At 45.9% G+C, this 24,417-nt stretch overlaps 1 protein-coding gene across 1 annotated transcript; it reads left to right on the top strand.

Moving 5' to 3' along the window:
- The first annotated feature begins 225 nt into the window (after nucleotides 1-225).
- LOC149330613 (lipase member N-like) lies at nucleotides 226-24,054 on the top strand. The gene is made up of 9 exons (XM_089559461.1): nucleotides 226-336; nucleotides 8,640-8,865; nucleotides 11,652-11,766; nucleotides 15,068-15,218; nucleotides 17,735-17,827; nucleotides 19,173-19,259; nucleotides 20,310-20,381; nucleotides 22,591-22,659; nucleotides 23,800-24,054. The coding sequence occupies exons 1-9, from the start codon at nucleotides 226-228 to the stop codon at nucleotides 24,052-24,054; spliced, it is 1,179 nt and encodes a 392-aa protein (XP_089415587.1).
- The last annotated feature ends 363 nt before the right edge of the window (nucleotides 24,055-24,417 follow it).

The raw sequence follows: 24,417 nt of genomic DNA, 5'->3' as shown, positions 1-24,417 counted from the left end.
AGAAACTAATAAACCGAACACACACACACGCAAGCAAGCAAAATAATTTATTGTACAACTGTTCTCCTTGACGTGTTCCATGATCAAAAGGCACTAGCAGCGGAAATGCGGCCCTTAAAATGAGGCGAACCGCAGATGCCCATCACGTTAGAGACCGCGGTGAACTCGTTAAAGAGCCCGCCTCACTGTGGTCTGCCTGACAGGCAGGAAGGTGAGCAAGTTAGCATGGGCGGCGGCCGCTTGTGCTTTGCGTTGCTCGTCGGCGTTTTCCACGTCGCTGTCCGTCGTTCTGCGTCTCTTGAAGATGATTTGGACCTACAAGCACACATGACCCCCGTGAGTGGCAGTTATGAGATGGCTTTCAACCGGAGCTATTAAAAGCGCACTTTTTTCAAACGAAATCGCCAAGTGGTATTCTAGAGCCAGTAGGGCATGTTCCCGGCACGGTCATGTTGCTGTAAGGGGTGGAACTTCAGTACCTTCATCAATGTATAACTTTTAAAGGGTATCAAATATACAAATTTCAGCAAATTTCAGTAGCAGTAACAGTAACTTGCTTTCTTAATGTGCAATAAGAGTCAAGGCTATTTCAATTAAAATGACGAGCGCCTACCTTAATGATGCGGCGCCTAGCGACCAACGTTTGTTGGCTCGCAAAATGGTCGACGAATGCTGACGCAACGCATAACGAGTTTGGCGGTCGGTGGTGTGGTGGCGGCTTCATGGTTAGCCGTTATAAGGAAGAAAATTTGCACAATTCTTGCGTTTGGTTCCAGCATTTATTGGCTGTGTCGCTTCTCCATTTCTTGCATCCTTTTTGAACACCCGTTTTGAGGTCAGGGAAATCTGTTAGTGAAACATGGACGTAGATTCTTTCACATAGCTCTGCCTGCTGATCGCCAGATCGCTACATCCGTTTCGTTATGTCAGCTGGGGTTGATTGGTTTGTAGAGTGAAGTCTCCCGATGCGACGTTCAGAACAATTTGCTTGCTCGTCATTACTTCTACACTCAATTCGGCAGTAAAGGCGATTGTCCAAGTCCGCTGGAAGCCCACGAAACAGGACTTCATGAATTTCAGTGTGTTTTCCTGAGAGGCGTTTCGAGCCGTTTCGAGGCGTCTTGAGATGTCTGGCGGGTCAGGCCACGACCGCGCGTCCCACGTGACGACGACGACGGCACCACGAGGTGCAAGGCGTGGTTTGCATGCACGCGGTTGTCACGTGATAGTGGGTGAGCGTTTACCACAAGTCGTGATGTGGATGGCACGAGAACGACGACTCTGCCATACCTAGCTTTCCTGACACCAACTAGCGCCATCTCTCAGCCGTCAGTAGCGAACACCATGTGACAGTGTAACTCAGTTTGCAATTCAGAGACATCAAAAGAGTCCGCGGTGAGATGGCGCGAGAAAATGTTGACGTTGATGGACTGCTCTTCCAACGCATTGCAGAAACTGACCCATAAAATGCTTCCTGTGCTCGCACCGAGTGGTGTCATCGACCGCTGCGTAGCCGACCGGAAAAAATACCAGGGACAGTTAAGCAACTTACGTGCTCGAATTGCGAAAGGATTACGATTCTAGTCCAATTCTATTTCAATTATATTGTAATTCTATTTCAATTGTATTTAATTTTGGTCCTAATTCCATTCTAGCTCTACTCTCTTCTCTTGTAAGTAGTAGTACTGATTATTACTGCTTAACATTTGGCATTCTTCTGCCTTTGATGATGTCACACGGTTTCGACCAAAGGTGAGTTTTTTAACGCCGTTACTTTGTGGGAGACCCTGCGCTTTCGTGTTGATGATCCACCTAGTGTTTTCTCTTTAATAAAGCCAACGTGTTCCAGTTGTTACTCGCGAAAGTAATTGCATGTTAGCTGGAAAACCATAGCTGTCAAGCAACGTTTTTCATGGTGTCAGTTTCTGCCAATCACCTGACGTTGGAGATAATTTCACAGAAAAAAGAAGAGACGACCGCATTCTGCTTATGGAATCCGAAAGCGAACTGTATTTTCTTCTTCTTTCCGCACGATGTTGTATTTAAAATTATTACTCTTTTAGCTTATTTTCTTAATAAGCAATAACTAAACGATTTACTGAATGGTTACCCTCGTGGCAATGCAAACTTCAATGATACATTGAATGCTGCGCGACGCTCATCTGTATCAGAGTGTCTAGTAATTCTCTCGGTAGAGTTGTGAAGGTGTGCGCCACCCGCGACGTTGCGTCATGAGTTCGACCGTGTGTCACGCGTTCTCTCATCCATCCATATAAGGCGAGTGTCCAGGGCGACCGGCGCATCGTGGGAAGAAGAGCGAGGGAGAGAGCGTGAGAAAAAGAAAGGAAGAGGCGTGGCTTTTTGGGCTTGTTGGTACATAGTTTCAATATACTGTAGCGCAGCAAAAAACGAGGACACAAGAGACGAGAAACGAACAGCACGAGCGCTAACTTCCAACAAATTTTATTCTCCTGAAGCATCACATTTATACGCCAGAAAACAGTAATCACTTGTGCGAACAGTATCAATTCCTTAGAAACCCGAGCTCTTTATCTGAGAGGAGAATGGAAGGTGTGCTTACACACGCGCATCCTCACCTATTTATCTTTTCTGCTTCAATGATTTCGCGCGTTACCCTTTCTCTGCTTTTTCCTATTACCCGACATTTATCAAAGAAAGGCTTACAGGTTTTTTAGTTGCATGCGAGAATCTGGTCAACGAGCGATCCGCCTTGCCCGTTTCTGACGTTGCGAGCGTGTTCCATTAGGCGCTCGTTCAGACATCTCCCCGTCTGGCCGATATAGTGTTTCCCGCATGACAAGGGTATCTTATACACAACACCTTCATCGCACGTGACGTATGGCTTCTGGTGCCTAGTTGTGCATCCGCGCGCTTTGTTTGTGTTAGGTTTTCCCAGTTTGCACAACGTTGCCAGTTTTTTCGGCGCCGAGAACACGACGGTCGCATTCGCTCGTTGACCAATTCTTTTCAAATTGTGGGAAATCTTGTGAAGATAAGGCAATACAACAAGGTTTTTTCGTTCACGAGGAACCGCGTTTGGGTGACAGTGATTTTCTAGTTTCATTTTCTTAACAAGTTTTTCGGCAACAGATACTTGAACATGGGAGGGGTACCCGGCATTAGTCAGCCTCTTGGACTGCTCTTGAAAACTATCGGTCATCATGTGCGGACAAGATTTCTGTAGAGCATTTTGAAAACATAAATTGACAATACCTCTTTTTACCAGTTTTGAATGAGCGGAGTGATATGGCAGCATCGGCTTGTTGCTACGCGGCTGGTAGGCCCAGCATATGTGATGAGCGTGAAAGGTGAAGTTAATATCTAAAAATCTAATGGAGTTATTGATGGGCAATTCGCATGTTAAAACAAGCGGTTTAAAATGTTCTTTCATGAAAGTTATAATGCTATGAGCCTTTGGCTTAAGTGAGCCGTTGTCACACTTAACAAGAATAAAAAAATCATCCACAAATCTAAAGACCTTGATTACGTCCAAGCTGTCTAAGTGGCTGGAAACAGCCTTGTCAAGTTTGGATAAAAACAGATTACTCAGAATCGGCGCTATGCACGACCCGATGCATATCCCTTCTTTCTGAAGGTGGGGTTTTCCTTCCCAGTTAATGAACGTTGACTGCAAGTAAATAGCTAAAATTTCTAAAAAACTGCTCGCCGACACACCCGCCGCGTTCTGGAAAGCGACACACCCGAACTCATCTATGCACTCCTCCACACAGCACAGCACCTTGTCGTTCGGCAGCGAGTAATATAGATCCTTAACATCCACAGAAAATGCAACAATGCTGTCATCAGAGCGCGACCGAACGAAGTCTAAAATTTCGTCAGATTTCTTAACCATAAAAGGGTCGTCGAGAGGTAAAAGGTTAAGTTTGCTTTGTAAGTACATTGAAACTGTTTTTTGCCATGTGCCAGTTTCAGAAATGATCACCCTGAATGGTATTTCCGGTTTATGGGTTTTTGCACTGAAAAACACGTCTAAAAATCTTTTCGTGCACCGCCTATTTCTTTAGCCAGCTTGGTAAGGTTTAACTTGTTGCATAGCTTCTTCGCTTTAGCTTTTACTTTAGACATCATTACTTCGTTGCGGCAGTTAAATACAGAAGACACGGCTTCGTCAGCCTTGGATTTGTAAAGTTCACAGGATAGAATAGCAAAACCACCTTCTTTATCAGCAGGCAGCACGACCAGGTCCTGTTCCTTGATGAAGGACTCGACGCGCTTCAGGGGTAGCTTGGAAGATCCTGGCTTTGAGCATTGCAAAACGTCGACTCCTTCTGAAATGCAGCGGTCGTGATCTACCGAATACCACCATCTTCGTGAATACCACCGTATAACTGCTCAAGCTACCGAATGCTTGTGGGCTCAACATCTGCCACAACTACGGGCCGACCTTGCGAGCAGGACGAAGACAGCCCGGAGCACTGTCCACACCCTGGAGGCCCTGGATATACCGGATGACGTGTCAAGGGTTCTATCGTTAGGACCGAAGTTTGCTGTGGAGCCCAAGCCGTCAGCTGCACAACTACTTGCGATGGTACGCCAAGTGTCGCAGCGTGCAACGCAACTAGATCACGACCGCTGCATTTCAGAAGGAGTCGACGTTTTGCAATGCTCAAAGCCAGGATCTTCCAAGCTACACCTGAAGCGCGTCGAGTCCTTCATCAAAGAACAGGACCTGGTCGTGCTGCCTGCTGATAAAGAAGGTGGTTTTGCTATTCTATCCTGTGAACTTTACAAATCCAAGGCTGACGAAGCCGTGTCTTCTGTATTTAACTGCCGCAACGAAGTAATGATGTCTAAAGTAAAAGCTAAAGCGAAGAAGCTATGCAACAAGTTAAACCTTACCAAGCTGGCTAAAGAAATAGGCGATGCACGAAAGATTTTTAGACGTGTTTTTCAGTGCAAAAACCCATAAACCGGAAATACCATTCAGGGTGATCATTTCTGAAACTGGCACATGGCAAAAAACAGTTTCAATGTACTTACAAAGCAAACTTAACCTTTTACCTCTCGACGACCCTTTTATGGTTAAGAAATCTGACGAAATTTTAGACTTCGTTCGGTCGCGCTCTGATGACAGCATTGTTGCATTTTCTGTGGATGTTAAGGATCTATATTACTCGCTGCCGAACGACAAGGTGCTGTGCTGTGTGGAGGAGTGCATAGATGAGTTCGGGTGTGTCGCTTTCCAGAACGCGGCGGGTGTGTCGGCGAGCAGTTTTTTAGAAATTTTAGCTATTTACTTGCAGTCAACGTTCATTAACTGGGAAGGAAAACCCTACCTTCAGAAAGAAGGGATATGCATCGGGTCGTGCATAGCGCCGATTCTGAGTAATCTGTTTTTATCCAAACTTGACAAGGCTGTTTACAGCCACTTAGACAGCTTGGACGTAATCAAGGTCTTTAGATTTGTTGATGATTTTTTTATTCTTGTTAAGTGTCACAACGGCTCACTTAAGCCAAGGCTCATAGCATTTTAACTTTCATGAAAGAACATTTTAAACCGCTTGTTTTAACATGCGAATTGCCCATCAATAACTACATTAGATTTTTAGATATTAACTTCACCTTTCACGCTCATCACATATGCTGGGCCTACCAGCCGCGTAGCAACAAGCCGATGCTGCCATATCACTCCGCTCATTCAAAACTGGTAAAAAGAGGTATTGTCAATTTATGTTTTCAAAATGCTCTCCAGAAATCATGTCCGCACATGATGACCGATAGTTTTCAAGAGCAGTCCAAGAGGCTGACTAATGCCGGGTACCCCTCCCATGTTCAAGTATCTGTTGCCGAAAAACTTGTTAAGAAAATGAAACTAGAAAATCACTGTCACCCAAACGCGGTTCCTCGTGAACGAAAAAACCTTGTTGTATTGCCTTATCTTCACAAGATTTCCCACAATTTGAAAAGAATTGGTCAACGAGCGAATGCGACCGTCGTGTTCTCGGCGCCGAAAAAACTTGCAACGTTGTGCAAACTGGGAAAACCCAACACAAACAAAGCGCGCGGATGCACAACTAGGCACCAGAAGCCATACGTCACGTGCGATGAAGGTGTTGTGTATAAGATACCCTTGTCATGCGGGAAACACTATATCGGCCAGACGGGGAGATGTCTGAACGAGCGCCTAATGGAACACGCTCGCAACGTCAGAAACGGGCAAGGCGGATCGCTCGTTGACCACATTCTCGCATGCAACTCAAAAACCTGTAAGCCTTTCTTTGATAAATGTCGGGTAATAGGAAAAAGCAAAGAAAGGGTAACGCGCGAAATCATTGAAGCAGAAAAGATAAATAGGTCAGGATGCGCGTGTGTAAGCACACCTTCCATTCTCCTCTCAGATAAAGAGCTCGGGTTTCTAAGGAATTGATACTGTTCGCACATGTGATTACTGTTTTCTGGCGTATAAATGTGATGCTTCAGGAGAATAAAATTTGTTGGAAGTTAGCGCTCGTGCTGTTCGTTTCTCGTCTCTTGTGGCCTCGTCTTTTGCTGCGCTACAGTATATTGAAAGGAAGAGGGAAGGGAAATAAGGGGAAGCGTGTGGACGGCGCCAACGACGACGCACGATTTAAACATATACAGCTTTCGCTGTAAAAGATTGCCTCAAAACTTTGTAATGTTTGTGTGTTCAAGGTTAAAGCCTGCCTGCCCGCCGCGGTGGCTCAGTGGTTATGGTGCACGGCTGCTGACCCGAAAGACGTGGGTTCGATCCCGGCCACGGCAGCTGAATTTCGATGAAGACGAAATTCTAGAGGCCCGTGTACTGTGCGATGTCAGTGCACGTTAAAGAACCCCAGGTGGTCGAAATTTCCGGAGCCCTTCACTACGGCGTCCCTCATAGCCTAAGTTGCTTCGGGACGGTAAACCCCAATAAACTAATAAACCAATAAAGCCATCCGAAGACGTCTTCGCCACTTTGCTTCTGACGAGAGAGGCTTCCATACGCATCTTGAATGTCTGTAGCCGCGCTGATCTGATTTTACGTTATTTGAGGTTGCCGTTGGGCGTTCCTGCGCCTTATCTCGAAACATCTTAGGCAGCTTTAAATTTAACGCGTCCTAGGAAGGCGGCGATCCTGTTCTTCGACGGCCGCCGAGCACATTCGTCACTATCGCCTTCGCCAGTTGTTCATTTCTTTGAGGCCGAAAGGTAGCCCCCCAGTAAACAGTTTGTTTTCGATATCTTCCACTGACGTTTTTACTGCTGCACTGCCGTGACCACCACATGACAACATATACGAACAAGCCTCTCAAAAGCTTTCTTTGCTTTGAAACGCTGTTGGCTTCGTTCATATACATACTCTGAAGAGCCCCTTGTCTTCCATATTCTTCTCTGCAGATGTAAACTTGCACAAAAAAATCTCCAAAGCATGCCCGAGTCTGGTGCGTTCTATTTTAGCCTCAACCCCGTAGAAGATAACTGCTGCATTGGCACTATTCGAGTAAGTACTTCTGGCCAGTCCTGGAAAGTTGAAGTTGCGACCCGCGCGACCTGCAGTTCTGGGTAATACGATTATCCAAACTTTCATCTTAATGTAACGCAATTTTGGTTCCATCGCATGATAAAGAGGTCTTGTAAAGTAGACAGCAAGAACTATTAATACTCCTCGTGGGAACAAAGTCATCGAAAGGCACGCTTGGATCAACGTGCGACCTCCATTTATATACTGTGCCCGCTGCGGCGCACGTCTCAGCTGGAGCGACGGGCTTGGTCTTTCGACTCGCCAGCTGAATTGCTGCGACAGCCATCGTCGAATTCCTCCTCTTGAAAACGCGTTGCAGCCAGTTGCAGCAGAGAGAGATGGTGATAAAACTTTATTTTGTGTCCCAGCCCGGCTGCGGGCCACTGTTTCAAGTAGGTGAGTTGGTGTCGCAATGTTTCTGTAGCCCTTCAGCACCAGGGAGTCAATCTTTGAAGGAATATCCCTTTAAACAGGAAATCCCACCACGAGAGACGCCCTGCTACATAGGAAATGGACGTAGGCAGGCTGTGTTTCTCGAAGTGAAGATAATAAGTGGTTTCTTAGAGTAATGGAGTAGGCCTCAGCGATGGTAAACGTAGTGGCGGTTGGCAGGAAGTCAGGTGGCGGATGAGATCAGGAAGTTTTCAAGGGTACGGTGGCCGCCACTGGCACAAGACATGGTCATTGGAGGTCAACGGTAAAGACCTTTACCTGAAGACAGTCGTAGTTACACTGATTTTGATAGTGCTTTGCTTTACTTTGCTTATGGTGCTTAACTCCCCAAAGCGGCTCAAGATTATGAGGGAAGCCATATTGGCCGGCTTCGAGTAATTTCAAAAAGCCGGGGTTTTTTAACGTGCACTGACAACGCACAGTACACGGGCCTCTAGCGTTTCGGCTTCGTCAAAATGCGACCGCCATTGCCGGAATCGAACCCGCGTGTTTCGGGTCAGCAGCCGAAGAACATAACTGAGCCATCATCACGACCGATGGTAATACTCAGTATCATTACTGACAGCCTACAGCTCGCTATTAGCCTATATTACAACCTGCCCCCCCCCCCCCCCCCCCATTCTTCACAAAACCCTCTCACGGTGTCAGTCTTTTTACAGTCCTCGCTCTGTTCCTGGTGCAGTGCGAGTTAATAAGGTACCATGGCTACCCATGCGAGGTCACCTACGTCACCACAGAGGACGGCTACGGGCTGCAGGTGAACAGGGTTCCACAGGGAATCGCCAGCAACGGATCAGCAACTTGGGATCAAACAAACGTGCCATCTCGTCGCCACCCCGTACTGCTCCTGTCCGCCGCGATGACCGCCTCGGACATTCACTTTCTCAATTTCCCCTGGCAAAGCTCTGGTGAGTACAGTTCGCGTTTTGACTAGAGACGTTGCAAATTTTAAGGCGAAAGCTGCCGTCCGTTAGCCGAGGGTGTCACACCTTTGGCAGCGTTTAACTCGTGTTAACTCGGGAACTAAAAAAGGTAGGAGGAACCGAATGGTTGCTTCAGATAGAGGAGGAAAAAATGAACCTAGAAGTCAAGCTTAATGAGGGCAGATTAATTGGTTAATTAATTATAGGCAAAAATGTTGAAATTGCGTCGAAATAGCGCGAAAGTCGTTATAGCTGCGGGAACAGTGTGACGTCACCTCCTCGGGAAGTCGTCACGGCATGGTGAAAATTGTCACAAAATGGTCGAAAAAATGGGCCAAATTAGATGGAAAAATGTGTAATAAAGCGTAATTAACACTTCAGGTCCCCGACAGATGTATAATTGGGGTACCGATATAGCAACGGGAACGATCTGACGTCACTTCCACCGGAAGTCGTCAAGGCATAGTGTTCTCGGCTTTTGCCTGTCAATACTTTAGTTGCCAAAGGGTCCTCGCAATTTTGATTTTACTTTGTGTGATTCTGGTACTTGAGACTTTGCAGTTTCAATGGTTCGGAGCTGTTATAGTTGGTGTTGTATAACTGCGCGCAAAGCAAAGTGAAGACGGAAGTTGAAGACAGAGGGTGGGGAAAAATGGCGACGACCCTGAGAATCGTTTATTCTCCTCCCGTGGGGTATACGCCCCACGCACCATCTATAGAGGCTCCAATGAACACCTAGTGGTGGCTTCTGAAAGTATTCTCGGGGCGGCTGCTGCCGCAGTCCATTCGTCGCCGCTGGGATGACCGATGTCTGCGGCTGTGGCCACGCGTTTTACTTCAGCTCTCGCTAATTCGAAACGCTGCAGCATGGAGTAGAGGATGTGGGGCAAGGACAAAAGCAGATACGCTCATTATGTTGCAGCGAAGCCATCCGGGAAAACTCGGTTCATTAACGCGCCCCAGCTGCCCTGACCCGCATACGAGCACGAAATAGGCAGCTACGCTGCGGCGCCTAGCTCGACTGGGCTGTCTTTTTGACTGATTAAAGCAGACTAATTAGTTGTTCTTTTGGTCTTTTTTTTGTACATCCTTGCCTCCGCATTGCAATTACCTTTGATGTGCACATGACATCATGCCCCGACTGAAATGCGAATCGATCTCTCGCATACCGCTTAATCCGCTTAATCGGTCGAATTCACTCCGCTTTACATTTGGAATGCTTAGCTCTGTCGGAAAATCGCCATGGCATCCGCATTTTCGGCATGCGACACTATGCACTCGATCGACAACACATATAGCTCAGCGCGCAAGGTCGTAAAGGGATTAAACTTCTAGGCGTGTCCGTGGTTCATAACTGCTCAACACTGCAGAAACAGGACGGGACAAGAGTGAACACAGAGAAATGCGAGCTCTGCTTTCAACTGTTCCAAACGTTGAAACGCAGGATGATTTTAACAGTTGTAAAGCTCAATTCTGGGTTTATAAGCATACAAAAAATATGCGCTGTTTTCGCATACCCGCTGTCTATGGGACGGGTGATTAGGTAACTTAAATATAGATGAGCGATAATACGGGCTAGTTGGTAGCATTTGACGGAAAAGAAGTAACCGTGCTTTTGGTAGACGAAGCAGAGAACGAGAACGAGACGGGCAGGTGTCTATCTCGTTCTCTGTCTCGTCTTCAAAAAGCGCTGTTACTTCATTTCCTTAAATATAGACACGCATCGCCTGGGCTGTGTAGCCATTAACGAAAGTGCACGCTGAGCTGGCTCCGAGTGTCCCGATTAGCACTGTAAGCAAAATAGTATGCAAAATAAAAAGCAGTCTCATCACAAGACGCGAATAGTTTCTTCTGGCCAAGTTTACATAATTTTATCTTGAATTGCACTGGAGTTTACCTCTTTGTTGTGAATCAATAGTTTTATTGTCACTCAAAAGGAAACTTAAACGCCGACTAGACTCTAATTTCTTTTTTTTTCGAATTTCCATTTTTCCCGATTCCTAATTCACAATTGGATGGAACGCGAAGATATGAGCGCTTGGTGCCCGGTAAACTCTTCGTTTGATTTAGCCTACATACGCTTGAGGAGTGCGCAAAACATTAGGCTGAATTCAAACACTCTGAACAAACACCCCGCAGCATTATATGCATATGCTGCTCGAGCACCATATTTTATTCGTATACGTAGACAAATGTTAGGTGCAACGTTAAGAGACCGGAAGAGGGCAGAGGCGTCAGGGATCAAACGAGTGTTAATTACATCCTGGTCTAGATCAAGAGGAAGAAATGGGCTTGGGCAGTGCATCTAATGCAAAGGCAAGGCACCCGATGGTCCTTAGGGGTAACAGAGTGGATTCCAAGGGAAGGTAAGTGTAGCAGCGGGTGGCAGAAATTAGGTGGGCCGGATGAGATTAAGAAGTTTGCGGGTATACGGCGGCTGCAGTTGGCACAGGACACGGTTAATTGAAGGAATATGGGAAAGGTCTTTGCCCTGAAGTGGGCGTAGTCAGGCCCTTATTAGGACCTTATCGAGATTAAAAACTAGCCTAAATTACAATACGATATCAAGCTATACAAACAAAGCAGACCTTCCTTGACTGATTGATTAACTGTCTGACGGAGTGACTGACAGACTGACTGACAGACTGAATGACAGACTGACTGACAGACTGACTGACAGACTAACTGACAGACTAACTGACAGACTAACTGACAGACTAACTGACAGACTAATACCTAAGCGTGCTTCTAGCAACCATTTGTGTTTGCAGGCTTCCTCCTCGCCGACAGTGGTTTCGACGTGTGGGCTATGAACTCAAGGGAAGCGAAGCAATATTCAAGCCATATCACGTTACCGCAAAACGACAGCCAATACTGGCAGTGGAGGTAAGGATTACAATATTTAGTTTCGTTGCCCTAAATATAGGCTTATCCTACAGCTTCTCGGGATAATATTTTATTTGTTTCCAAACTGGAAGCTATCTCCGGTGCTGTAACATCTGCCGCCATAGAACCGTGGCTTCTTGGTATACAAGGTCATGTTAATGATATAATCTGCTGCTGGGCATGACCTTACTTTTGAAGCTGTTGTTTGGAGTCGAATTGCAAAAGCTTGTTAATAATTACGGGGTGTCTGAGAAACAACGTGTGATTTAAATTTGCTTTTAATGATAGGGAAGTGCATTTCGCCAATGTGAGTACAGCCTGAAAACTGCATGTCTGTGTCCACTGGACAATTTTCTCGCAGTTTTCTCGGACATTTAAGAGTACGATGTGCAAAATCTTAGGTTCCCAGTTTCTGGATAGTCGGATTCATTTTAGGTCCATCCGTTGAGGTTCGCATAACATTCCCGACTATGCAGACCTTCGAAAGGTAACTCTTCGCCCTGAGCTCACCAAAGCTTTTTAATACTAAAATTTCTGCCACAATTCAGTTACATGCTCCACTAGGGAATCCGATTGGTCTATAACTTAAAAAAAAACGCGGTACAGTTTATTGCATGTGCTTTTTAAGCTACTGCGTTCCCGCGAAAACAGCTTACCATGGAACCAGCTGTTTCTGAAAACGTTGATAACTTTGCATAATTAAAATCATCTTTGTGGTAACCACGTTCCGGTGTTGTTAAACATTTACGCGCAAGTAACAGGCCTGCGAATCACTATGTCGATCATTTCCCTCGTTTCATCACTTGAAACTCTTCTTTATGCTGGGCATATCGCGACCACTGTTTTCCTTGACATCAAGACCACTCTTCACTGTTTTTCACTCTGCCGGTCAAGTCCAGATTCCTTGGACATCACTTTTAATTGTGAGGCTACTATGAAATATTGTAAGAGGCTGTTACGAATATACTGATTGGAATGATCTAACATTCAAATGGCCAGCAAAACCTTGCTTTTAAACTCTGCCCTGCGCTGACATTGAGTAGTTAAGACTGCCACAGAAAACGAATGGGGCTCGTTTTTGAGTGTAAATAGCCGAAAGCTACTAGCGCACCTACAGAAGAACTGCGGATGAATTGATTGCTACTGCGCAATCTGGCGATGTGCGAAAAAATTGCGTTGATAAGCAACTGTTGCTCGATAAAACGCGCTTGTCCAGAATTTCTGAATATGCTCGCAGCCTTGAGCAGTCTTGGCCGCGGAGGGAACCAATACAATAGTATTGAAGGCTATTTAAAAGAGAGGCAGATTTCTTTGCGTACTCCAAGTGGTCCATCATCTTTTCACTCGGACGTACCTCAGGGAGCTGTGCTCAGCCGCCTCCTCTTCGATATCACCTTGATACACATAAGTAGGAGCCTACCACGAGGAGTACACATCACTATTTGTGCAGATGAGATCTGCGTCTAGAGCGCATCAAGTGCGCTCTACATCACCCAGCAGCTTCTTCAGAGGCCGTTACCGAACAACTGCATATATTCGGCTACCCGAGATCTTCGCCTCTCGCAAGAAAAGAGTGTTGCCGTAACTCTTAAAAAAAAAGCAAAGATCGCATATCAGCTCCTAGGTATACGGGCGCCCCCTTACGTATGATCCCAGCGATTTCTTGGAATTGCCATGGACGGAAACCTTTCATGGACAGGTCAGATTAATAAACTCCATAAAAGTACTGCCAAAGCATAAAAAATTTCAAATGTCTGAGGGAACACGATGGGGCTCAAGTACCACTGAACTGTTGTGCTTCAAAAAGCGTATCTTGAAAAAATAGTACAATATTGATTACCGGTACCCCACACACCATCTTCAACAAGGAAGAAGTAATAAGAAGATCAATGAATTGTGACGTCTCATTTTGTGCTTTTGGTTATGGGCCGTTGCATCATTTCGCTCAAAACTAAGGAAGAAAATCGAGGAATCAGCGCGGAACAACTGCCTTCGGATCTGTCTTCGCCTTCCAAAGGGCTCCTATGCCTCGGGAAAAGTAGCGGAAGCAGGATGTCTCCACTAGATGTCAAAGCCTATCAGGAAACTGTGCGTACTCATCCCTGGCATGCACTCTAAGGGAAGAACTTCCTACGCCATGTCCACATAGGCTACGGTAACTCTGGCTTCGGCCAAGCTGTGACTCTCCTGCACCGCCCTGTTATTTACACAGCCGCATAAATTACGGGCTCCGGCTTCTCCTGCCTGGACAGTCTCGCCTCTAAAGGTGAAGCAGTTTGCACCAGCTGCGAATATCAAGAGGCGCATGTCAGAGGTGCGCTACTACAATGTGCTCTGACTAACTCGCCCGAGAAATATTCTCAGGATAACCACATCCTCACCTTTGATTCAACTTATCAGTCGGCTTCCTCCTGTGTCCTTAATGTCCATTCAAAGAGCCAAATGCTTTCCTAACACCTGCAGCGGAAGAAATAATCCTCAACAGCAGAGCTTCACGCGATTAAGAAGCTGTCTTCCTTATCATGCCCTGAACTACCGACCGATAGGTGTTTTTCACGGATTCCAAAGCAGCACTACAAACCCTGTCAGCCTGTCGAAGAAAACCAATCACCAGGTCTCGACACTGGTTTATTCCCGCAGGCAATTGTGCAACATTTCACTGGATATGAGCTCGCGGTGGCATTTTTGCCAGCGAAAAAGCAGATGAAACGAACCGCAACGGTCTTCAGCAAGGGAGCTCAAGGAGAACTTTCTTGACGAGATGAGATGGCTCCCATATGACTAAAAGATGCGCGTATGGAGATATAAATCGCTCTGCAGCTTCCCGACACATCATCACATATTACTCTGTCGACCCACGTCTCAGATCCAGACTATCACCAGACGGCCGCGCCATCTGGAAACTTTACCATCGACTTCTTTTAAACGCGGTCTTTACAAACTGCTTATGGTGCTGTTTGGGACGAGTGAACAGTCCGCATTGCGTCAACCGAGGCTCAATCGAAACAATGCAATGTATTCTGTTCGAATGCCGCGTGTATGACGACGAGCGCGCGTACCACATGAACTTCGCGATTTATTATCTTCGATATTTACTCGTTGATGACCTCAGCCAGTATTCAATGGCCGCATTTTTCCCTTTAGTTTACCATTTGCCACACCCCTCTCCTTCCGTCTTTCTCTTCTTCCCTACGCAGTGTAGCATCTCAGCGATTTTTAAACCTGGGCTAAATCCTCTGATTTTCAATAAACAGTTTCCCTCACCTCTCTCTTAGTTAGCAGTGTTCTGATTTCATTGCAGTTTCGACGAGATCGGCCGCTACGACGTAGCAGCAACCGTCGACCACGTCCTTAACGCCACCGGCTCTCCCAAGCTCACACTCTTGGCGTTTTCACAGGGAGTGGCCGCATCACTCGTGCTGCTGTCAGTAAGGCCAGAGTACAATGACAAGGTGAGGTGTTTGACACCCCTAGGGAACGTGCTCATGGCAAATATATCAAAATATATTCTTTATTTATTCATTTAAAAACCTTTTGTCTGAAAAACGTAGTCTACTTGTAATTCAGTCTTCATCATGCATGAGTCCATGGTATATAGAGATTCGTCCGATATTTCATGATGACCGCTAAGTGCACAAAAGAGGGAAAACCTCAAGGTGCTTGCCAACGTTTCAGCAAAAGAACTTGCCTTCGTCTGGGCCCAGACGATGGCAAGTCCTCTTGTCGAAACGTTAGAAAGCACCGTGACGTTTTCCCTAACTTGTTCACTTCCTGATCAGCATGAATGAGTTTTTTAGAGTCACATGTATCATCGCTCGCTGCAGAAAAGTTGTGCAGCATCCGCAACTTCGCGTGCTTAAAAAAGATTACTACAAAAATTTGCCACACTTGGAATATGACCTCATAGCTTTGTAACTAAGACACTATGCACGTCCACCTAAGGTACCCACAGTGCAATCGTTGATTGGCAAAATCTCATCTGTCAGGGTGCTACGTTTATGCCTTTTTGCCGGGATTCTTGCTTCTTTCCGGTGTGTAGGTAGGCTTAGACACAAAAATGTGACAGTTACTATAATTCAGATGATTTTTCTTTGCACATCTTAACAATAGCGCCAACCTTCTCAACACTGTAGAACCGGTTTGCAAATTTTTAGCGGCCCACGCCGCACTGCACAGGTTTGACATTGCAACTCATTCAGGTCAACTGTACAAGGGTAGATGTTCGGGCGAGTGGGTTGTTTGTGTAAACGTTGGCCACAGCGTGAAAAACACACCAGAAAACACCAGCAGCAGACGCAAACAGCGGTGAGTATCAACTCGGGCTTCGTCAAAACCTTCATCTTCATCTGTCGCCCCAATCACTAGGGCCGCATGTCGCGCATTAACCAAGGGGTTTCGCATTCAGAAAAGTCTATTGCCGCCAAACGTCCATTTAACCTTCGGCTGGCTTCCGCTGGCCAGGGCATCAAGGTTTGCAAGATTCTTCGAGCAGAGTAGCAGCTACGTAACTGCTTATACAGGAGTTCTCTGTGGCTGATCCCTTAGGAGAAACATGGAACAACAGGCGCCCACTACACCTAAGGCGCCAGTTCTCAAGACTGGCTGACTGCCCCACCGAGTTCCTCTGGATACGCCCACTGCATCAATTCTGCATTCTTCTCCCTAAACAACCTTCTATATAGGCCTCCAGCAGGCGACAACCCCGTCCACATGGCAGAGGGCGTTCAACTCTCAGACTACACAAAGCATGTTCTCAGTTTAGGACCGAAGTTCTTCGTTCATCCGCGCATGAAGGCCGCTTAACTGCGCTACCTGGTGAGGCAGGTGGCCGAGCTAGCACCTAAAAATGAGCCTAGAATTGCATCTGAAGGCGTGAACATTCTGAAGAGGTACAAAACTGCCTCCGGCAGTTGGCTCGATGAGGCGTACTGTGTCGTATTAAAGGAGCAAGGTCTTGCCTTTTTAAACGCCTTCTTTGTTTTGTAGCCATGACAAACGCTGAACATGGTTCAAAGGCTTGTGAAAGCGATAAATAAGAGTTTTGGCACTCGAAATGGTGTGTCACACAGCAGAAAAACTGTACGCTCACATCGGGTTATTGTATCAGAAAAAGACAGTTTATGCTTTATGGTTATGTAAGTTTATGTTCTATTTTCCGCTTTTAAGAAACTAATAAAATGGTTGGGTTTGTGAACACACCCCGTGCTCCAGAGGCTCCTGGGAACGCATGTCTCATCAGTCTCCGAAACCAGCTTTTCCCATGCGCCAATCAAGTCATTTGTTACTTGTCACTCACATGTGGCGGCTATTATATCAGGTAGACAGACGGGCAGATGTGGTAACGTTCGTCTGTGAGGCCACGAAAATAAAGTGGAAAATACAGCGTATTAAACAATCTGGCTGTTCACTGAGCAAAGGAAAATGCCAGCCGATCTGAAGATTTTGTCAGATTATGGCTAAGGGCAAATCCCAGTTAAACACAAGGGAGGTAATAGAGGTCTATTACATTACAAAGTAATGAGTCAGTGACCCGTGATGAGTCAGCGACCCGTCCACGAGTCTGTGACTCGCCAGTTTCTTTAGCAAGAACAGAAACCGATTGCTTGCACATAGGTTATAAATCCGTTGCTTTCATGTCACATGGCAATAACCCTGTACGCTTCGTGGTTATGTTATGGTTTGGTCGTGCACTTACCTTTCAATATATACTGAAAATTTCCTGCATGAACTCAGGAATTGATAATCTGCGCTGTATGTGTCCGGTTCTCGTGTTCATATGCTGTCCTTTTCGAGCTGTGACTAAGCTTCAACTGCATAAGGCCTGCTCCGACACGGACTTTTGCGCAAGCGGCATGAATCGCTGGCACAGATACGTTTGCGCCTGATTTATGTGTCTTCCTTCCACACTCGTTTAGTTAATGATGGCTTAGTCGTGTGGCCCCATAATTCATTACTATTGTTTGCGCAGGTGAACCTCCTCGTGGCCTACGGCCCTGTTGCAAACATCACTTACATGGAGCCGCCATTTCCGCTCCTGATGCGAATGCTGACTCACTTCACGGCAAGTTGTTTTCATTTCAAATAACACGAAGAGATACATACGTGGTCATAGAGATCAGTCGACCTTTCAATGGTCATGAGTACACGGCAACAAATGTAGATGGGTTCTTCGGAGCTAACACGTTGTGTCCGCCAAAAATTGACTGCAAGTAACTATGTTTCTTAGTAGGTGGCTTACAGCAACAAAAGTAAGCGACCTTGATAGTCTCTTTTAAATTTTATCCCCCTTTATCCAGAAAAACATATGCAATGTCCCATCGCAAGCAACTGCATTGTTTAGTTATTAGCTAATTGAGCTGCCTAGGCTTCAGTGAGATCAAAAGAAGTGGTCTCTTACAGGAGTTCAAGAGTGTCAAATTGAAATCAGTGTAGGAATGTACAATTCTAGTGATGTACACAACGGGTGGTAAGCTATCCTAAACGACATCATCACAGGTGGGCATGTACTTACGCTTTTTTGAATTTCTCTCAGGAAGTAACCACGCCTATTACAGCTAGGTTTCAGAAAAACGTTTTACCAACGAGTGATGGCTAAAATTTCTAAAAGTCTGGCAGGTTGACATTACGACTATTCTCTTATACAGCATTGGTGCTGTAAATATGGCCCTATTAATATGCTGTGTGCAATGACTGTTAACCACGTTTCATTCTTAGATAAGGAAACATCGCTTTGAGGCAGTTGTACTGCAGCGCAGGCGCCTCAAAGCTTGTTTTTTTTGTAACATAACACGTTGCTGACACTGGCCGCGTTTAAAGCAAAAAGCAAAATCCCCTTTTATATAGCCCTTTCCAGATGCCCCTCAGTATAACTCATCTCAACTCACCTGCCAGTACTCGCCTAGAGTTAGTGCATTTATGACTTAACTTGAGCACAGAAAAGGTTCATGTCCATAAAAACTAGCCAGCTCTATAGACTTGATGCTATTGCGCAGCTAGCTCTTGACAATTTTACTTATCATCGTCATCAACATCGCCCTGACTACGCCTACTGCAGGGCAAAGGCCTCTCCCATGTCTCTCTAATTAACCCTTCCCTTCGCCAGTTGCACTCATCGTATGCCCACAAACTTCTTAATCTTATCCGCTCTCTTAACTTTCTGCCACCCCCCTACTAAGCTTGCCTTATCTTGTAATCCACTCCGTTGCCCTTAAGGACCAGCGGTTGTCTTGCCTAAGCATTACATGCCCTGCCCAAGCCCATTTCTTCCTCTTGATTTCGACTAGGATGTCATTACACCGCGTTTGTTCCCCCACCGACTCTGACACTTCCGGACAATTTAACTGATGCTACTTTTTTTTTTCTGTGCCCCCCCCCCCCCCCCCCCCCATGACATGCGACGTTTACAGTCGTCAGCCAAAGAAGTCTCAGGTGGCGAAGGTAGGTTTGCAACCCTCTTTGCGACCGCGATGACCAGCCCACATCAATATAATGAGGTAAGGGAAGCGGAACCTGAAAGGGGATTGCCGTTTAGTTAGATGGGTCTAACTTCCTATGAAATACTTTATGAACAGCGTCGCCAAGAACATTCTTCGTCGTAAATAAAAAAAAAGTGGAACATTCGCGGATCCCAGGTGGCACGATTGCCAATTGTATCAGGCACAGGCAGCGAAATTAGAAAAGATATGGGCCGAGTTCCTCGTGGTTGGCTTGAAATGAGTTTTGATCGAGACGGAACTGAATGCGATTTATGTATGGTCACCTCTCCCGAAGGTAGGATCCCCAGCAAGCCGTTAATCATGTCCTTTAAGCTTGGATTGGTGGGCGGAGTAGTGGTTCTAGAGAAAAATGTCGCTGATAAAGAAGACGCCTACAGCAAATTAACGTTCCAGCATCAGCTTAATTTATGTAAACTGTTTGGCGAGGTTTGCATTCACTAGTTAGACACGTAGTTTCTCAGCATTGCTCTAGGTCTGAAATATAACAAAGGAGTTATAATACAACCCTTTATTGCTTTCATAAATGCTCAAGTTATGTCGTGCACAACGGGGAGAAGTGTGTGAAATCAATGAGCCACTCTAGACGACTATTAGCCGCTGATTGTCGTCTGGCGCGCCTAATCTATTTTTCGCACCGTGGAATGCTCGATCCTTTACGTATACTTATTAATGCGGGATCATTATATGGCAGCCGTGTGAGCAAAAAGTGTCCGCAAATTTTGTCCGCACGATTACATCATTCTCTTAAGATAAATGTGTGAAAGTGTGATTGTGGTAGATAGTGTAATAAAATATTGCCGTGAGGAGAATTTGGCTGATGAGGTGTAATCAGTTAAATAATTAAATGCGAAAAAGCCAAAAAATACAGTTAGACGTCAAAATAGCCATGGACGTCGGTATAGTACATGCGCGTCAGTACAGCCACGGACGTCGATATAGTATGTGGACATTTTGCTTTCGCATTGCTGCAACGTGGGTCGCCGCAGTGATCTCCAAGTTTTTCGCCCTCAATGTAATCTCAGTGGTCGCAAATGTCCCCCCTTCCAGACGCGGGAGCCAGTCTACGTGGGTCACCTCCCTGTCAGCACAAGTATACAAAACTTGCACCATTACGAGCAGGTACGTGGCTTGTTGCACTTAACGGCTGAATGAGTGAGCTTGGAGTTGATTTGTATAAATGTTCAGTCTTGCAACGCTCTAACAAATTACTCAGCCGTATTTTTTCAAAGCACAAGAAGGGTGGGGAGACTGCATTTTTTGCGGCATGATTGTCTGTATGGCTGATACTACGTTCGAAAGATGCCTTTTCTTGCCGCACTTCCTCCGCGCATCCCTTATATTGAGATGGACGCAGCAAGCCCGAACATGGACCAAGTTTAACAAGAAGTCCTTCATGCTGTCCAACATTTAGGAAGTCAATTATTACATATCTGTAACTTGCTTACGCGAAAAAGAAAAGACGTACAGGGTCTGGTGATTTCTACTCGTTATAAGGAATATGCCTACCCGCCGCCAGCTAAAACAAAGCTTACAGTGACAACTGCTTGCTTTTCTATACGAAAAAATACTCCCGAACTCCGCATTCAGATACCTCCCCCCACTCAGCCCCCAATTGTCCGGGTACGACAACCGTGAGTGCCACGCTTATATGCAATGCCGTACGAAAAGCCACGAAAACCCCCGTGCTCCTGAGTCTTGCCGCGTGTTACTATACTCAGTTTCACACATAGGTGCAACACTATCAAAGCTAGCGCTCTTGTTTGACCTGCCTGCATCCGCGACCAAAAATAGTGCGTTCTTTGGGGTGAGCGAATCATACTAAATGCTTTGTCTGCAGGCTTACTACGTGACACATTTTTCAAGAGCTTGGTTAAATGCACTGGTATTGCTGACGAGACGCTGCCGTTTTATTATAGTTTTATCGGGCCTTAGGCCACTCGTTCACAGAACAAGCGCGGAGTTGCATGCCTCTTTATTTTCCCGTGCGGACTATTTCCATACCTTTCACAGAGTTGCATCTGATATGTGAAACAGAGTATACTGCTCTGGATTGTGCCGAAAACGATTAAAAGGAGGCTGAGAGCAAAAGACACCGACTTTTTCACGTGGAACAGGTCTAGTCATAAAACAGTACTCTCACTGCAAACACAGCTTCTATAAATTACGAAGAAAAAAATTCTAAGGAAGATTGCAATTCTCCTTAATGCGAAATTTGAGCGCCGCTCTATTGCTGTCCCAGGCTCTGAAAGCTCCTTGTTTTTCTTTGCTGTGACGTTGGCACGTCTGGCGGAGATGTTAGTCGGATAGTAGCATGAGTTGAAGAAGACAACCATGTGCAGTGCACAGCGCGAGTGTGTGTTGCAGATCATCATCATCATCATCACGAGGCGTGATTGGCTACGGCGATGGCCTAATGCTCTTCGTGCAGTGGCCAGCGAATCTGACCTGTTCGCGGCACGGGAGCTTAAGAGTTGCGCTCTAAAAGTAAAGTGTCCCCATCACGGGCCGATCTAGAAATAAAATGCCGGCGTTGCGACTGATTTTCTGACGCGGATCTCAGAGCCTACGCTACGCCGGCATTCACTTCATAACGGTGGCAGCCCGTCCTTCTCTGTAAAGACTTCAGGAGCTTCAGTCGCCTGGCGTGATATTTTTAAACATAATTTTCCCGCCAGTAAATACGTCTTTGCTATAATAAAACGCTAACATAGCTATCATCATCAACATCATCATCTGCTTGACTACGCCCACTGCAGGAAAAGGCGTCTCCCATGACTCTCCAATTAACCCTGTCCTTTGCCAGTTGCGGCCACCGTATCCCGCAACTGGCAAAGGATAGTTGCGGGAGAGATAGCTATAAACGACTATAAACATAGGTTGGTTTATTGGTTTATTGGGGTTTAACGTCCCAAAGGAACTAAGTGTATGAGGGACACCGCAGTGAAGGGCTCCGGAAATTTTGACCACTTGGGGTTCTTTAACGTGGACTGACATCGCACAGCACACGGGCCTCTAGAATTTCGCCTTCATCGAAATTCAGCCGCCGCGGCCGGAATCGAACTCGCGTCTTTCGGGTCAGCAGCCGAGCGCCGTAACCACTGAGCCACCGCGGCGGGTTATAAACATAGAACATAGCTATAAATAGCGATAATGAATTGTTAGCGACAACAAATATAGGAGGAAGTCGCGCTCAATGTCTCTATAAAACCGGTTTGAACAACACATGCTTTTTCGAATACGTTTATTGGCACGCCGTCGAATTTGACTGCTGTTGCGCGAGGTTTAAGCGCAATATCGATTACTGCTGACAAATGATTGTTTCTTGCAGGTCTACGAAACAAAAAACTTTGCGATGTATGACCATGGTGCATCGGAAAATGAGCGGCGATATGGCCAGGTAAACGCGCACTGAATAACTATGATTTTATAGTCTTGCTAGGACAACTTATTATACTACCGACAACTTTCTCGACTTTCAACACCAAACAATTTCATGCAGTTTGGTACTCCTATAAATGGTCTGAAGCACAAATGCCAGTATCCATAGCAATCGTATCGCTGTGTGTTGGTTGGTTCACTTTGTGCTATGACTGAAATCTTAAACTTATAAAGTACCGGACGCTCGAGTGACTTTGTAAAGTGACAATAAAGTCATTGCCTTCTTGTTAAGTTCCGGAATCAGGCCCGCATGTTGCAGGACCATTTTTTCTTGCGACTGTTTTTATGAAAGCCATTTATGGAACATACCGGTCCATGCACCATTTTTTAATGAGTACCCATTTTATTGAAAAGCCCTTCTAAATGCTGTCGCCGGGCTAAAAGGTATGCCGAACTAATATGCTTAAAGGTACACTAAGAAAAATAGAAGTTGGCCCTCAATGGGCACCGCGTTCTAATCACAAAGAGACCACCGTCACTGAAAAAGGAGCTCCTACAACCTAGAGAAAACACCAAAAAGGAATACTCGTGGTGCCAATAGCGGCCGATTTTGCAAATAAAATGTATGCGTCCGCACCGAATTTTGCGCATATCCCGGATGCCGCGCTGCACCGTGATTCACATTGAAGCTGTAGCAACCTTTGCTTTAGATCATGTCTCCCCAAGTTTCAATCGACAGACGGGAAGATGTTTAAATACAATTTTCTCTAATATAAGCACTTCTTTTGCTGCCTGATAAACGTCAAAATAGCCGGAGAGAGCCGAGAATGAAATTTTACCGGGAACAATATTTGTATGGAGCTTTCCGCAGTGCCTCTTTACATAATTTTTTTTGCATACACTGAAACATTTGCACCTCCCGACCTGCACCTGTCATGTTTTGTCTTTAAAAAAGCTTTACTTGACTAACTGTAACTTGCTTGTAATATCGGCCTTTTCTTGAACCTCCCAGCTGAAACTGATGTTAGTCGGCAGTATGTGGCAATAATTTAGCTAAAAGCACTTAAAAGAGGTGTATGCATCTTGTCCATTCTATCAAGCGCTTGGATCTGAAGAGACAATCCTCAATTTTATAACTTTTTGTCCTCATATTGTGCAGGGTACCCCTCCGCTCTACCCGCTGGAACGCATTCGATTGCCTGTGGCCCTATTTTCATCGCCGGCTGACACTATGGCTGACGAGCGCGACGTACAAGACATGGTTGCCAGACTCGGTTCCAACGTAGTCCTTCACCACGTCGTTCCTGAGCGTACTTTTCGCCACGGAGATTTTGCCATCGGATACAGGGCGAATGAAATCTTGCATAACATCGCCATCGAAACAATACGAAAGTACGCCACCAAAGGCCCATGACATAAAGGAGCTGCTGACACTGGAAATAACGTCATAGGGACGGTCTGTGTCATAGGTGGGGCCACCTTGATGACAAAGCAGTAAAGTCTGGCCCGCACGGAACGTTTCTTGTACGCGAAAACGGGACGCGTGTGAAACGCACGCGGCCGGGCCGCCTAAGTTGCAACACGGGCTCAAGAAGCGGGCCCGATAAATGTCCGTGATCGGATGAAGGTATCGCCAATGCCTTACTGTGATATCCTCTATAAACACCCGTCCCGATTAACACGTGAGATTATGGAAGCATATCACATGAGGAAAAAAACAAGGTTATGCGTCAGTAAGCCATCTATTTCATTATATGACAGTGAGGTTGCATACCTC

Source organism: Amblyomma mixtum, chromosome 9, assembly GCF_055824585.1.
Source record: "Amblyomma mixtum isolate Tamu chromosome 9, ASM5582458v1, whole genome shotgun sequence".
In the NCBI taxonomy this organism is placed as follows: domain Eukaryota; kingdom Metazoa; phylum Arthropoda; class Arachnida; order Ixodida; family Ixodidae; genus Amblyomma; species Amblyomma mixtum.
The sequence above is the reverse complement of the archived record's forward strand: the minus strand, read 5'-3'. Positions and strand labels throughout refer to the sequence as shown.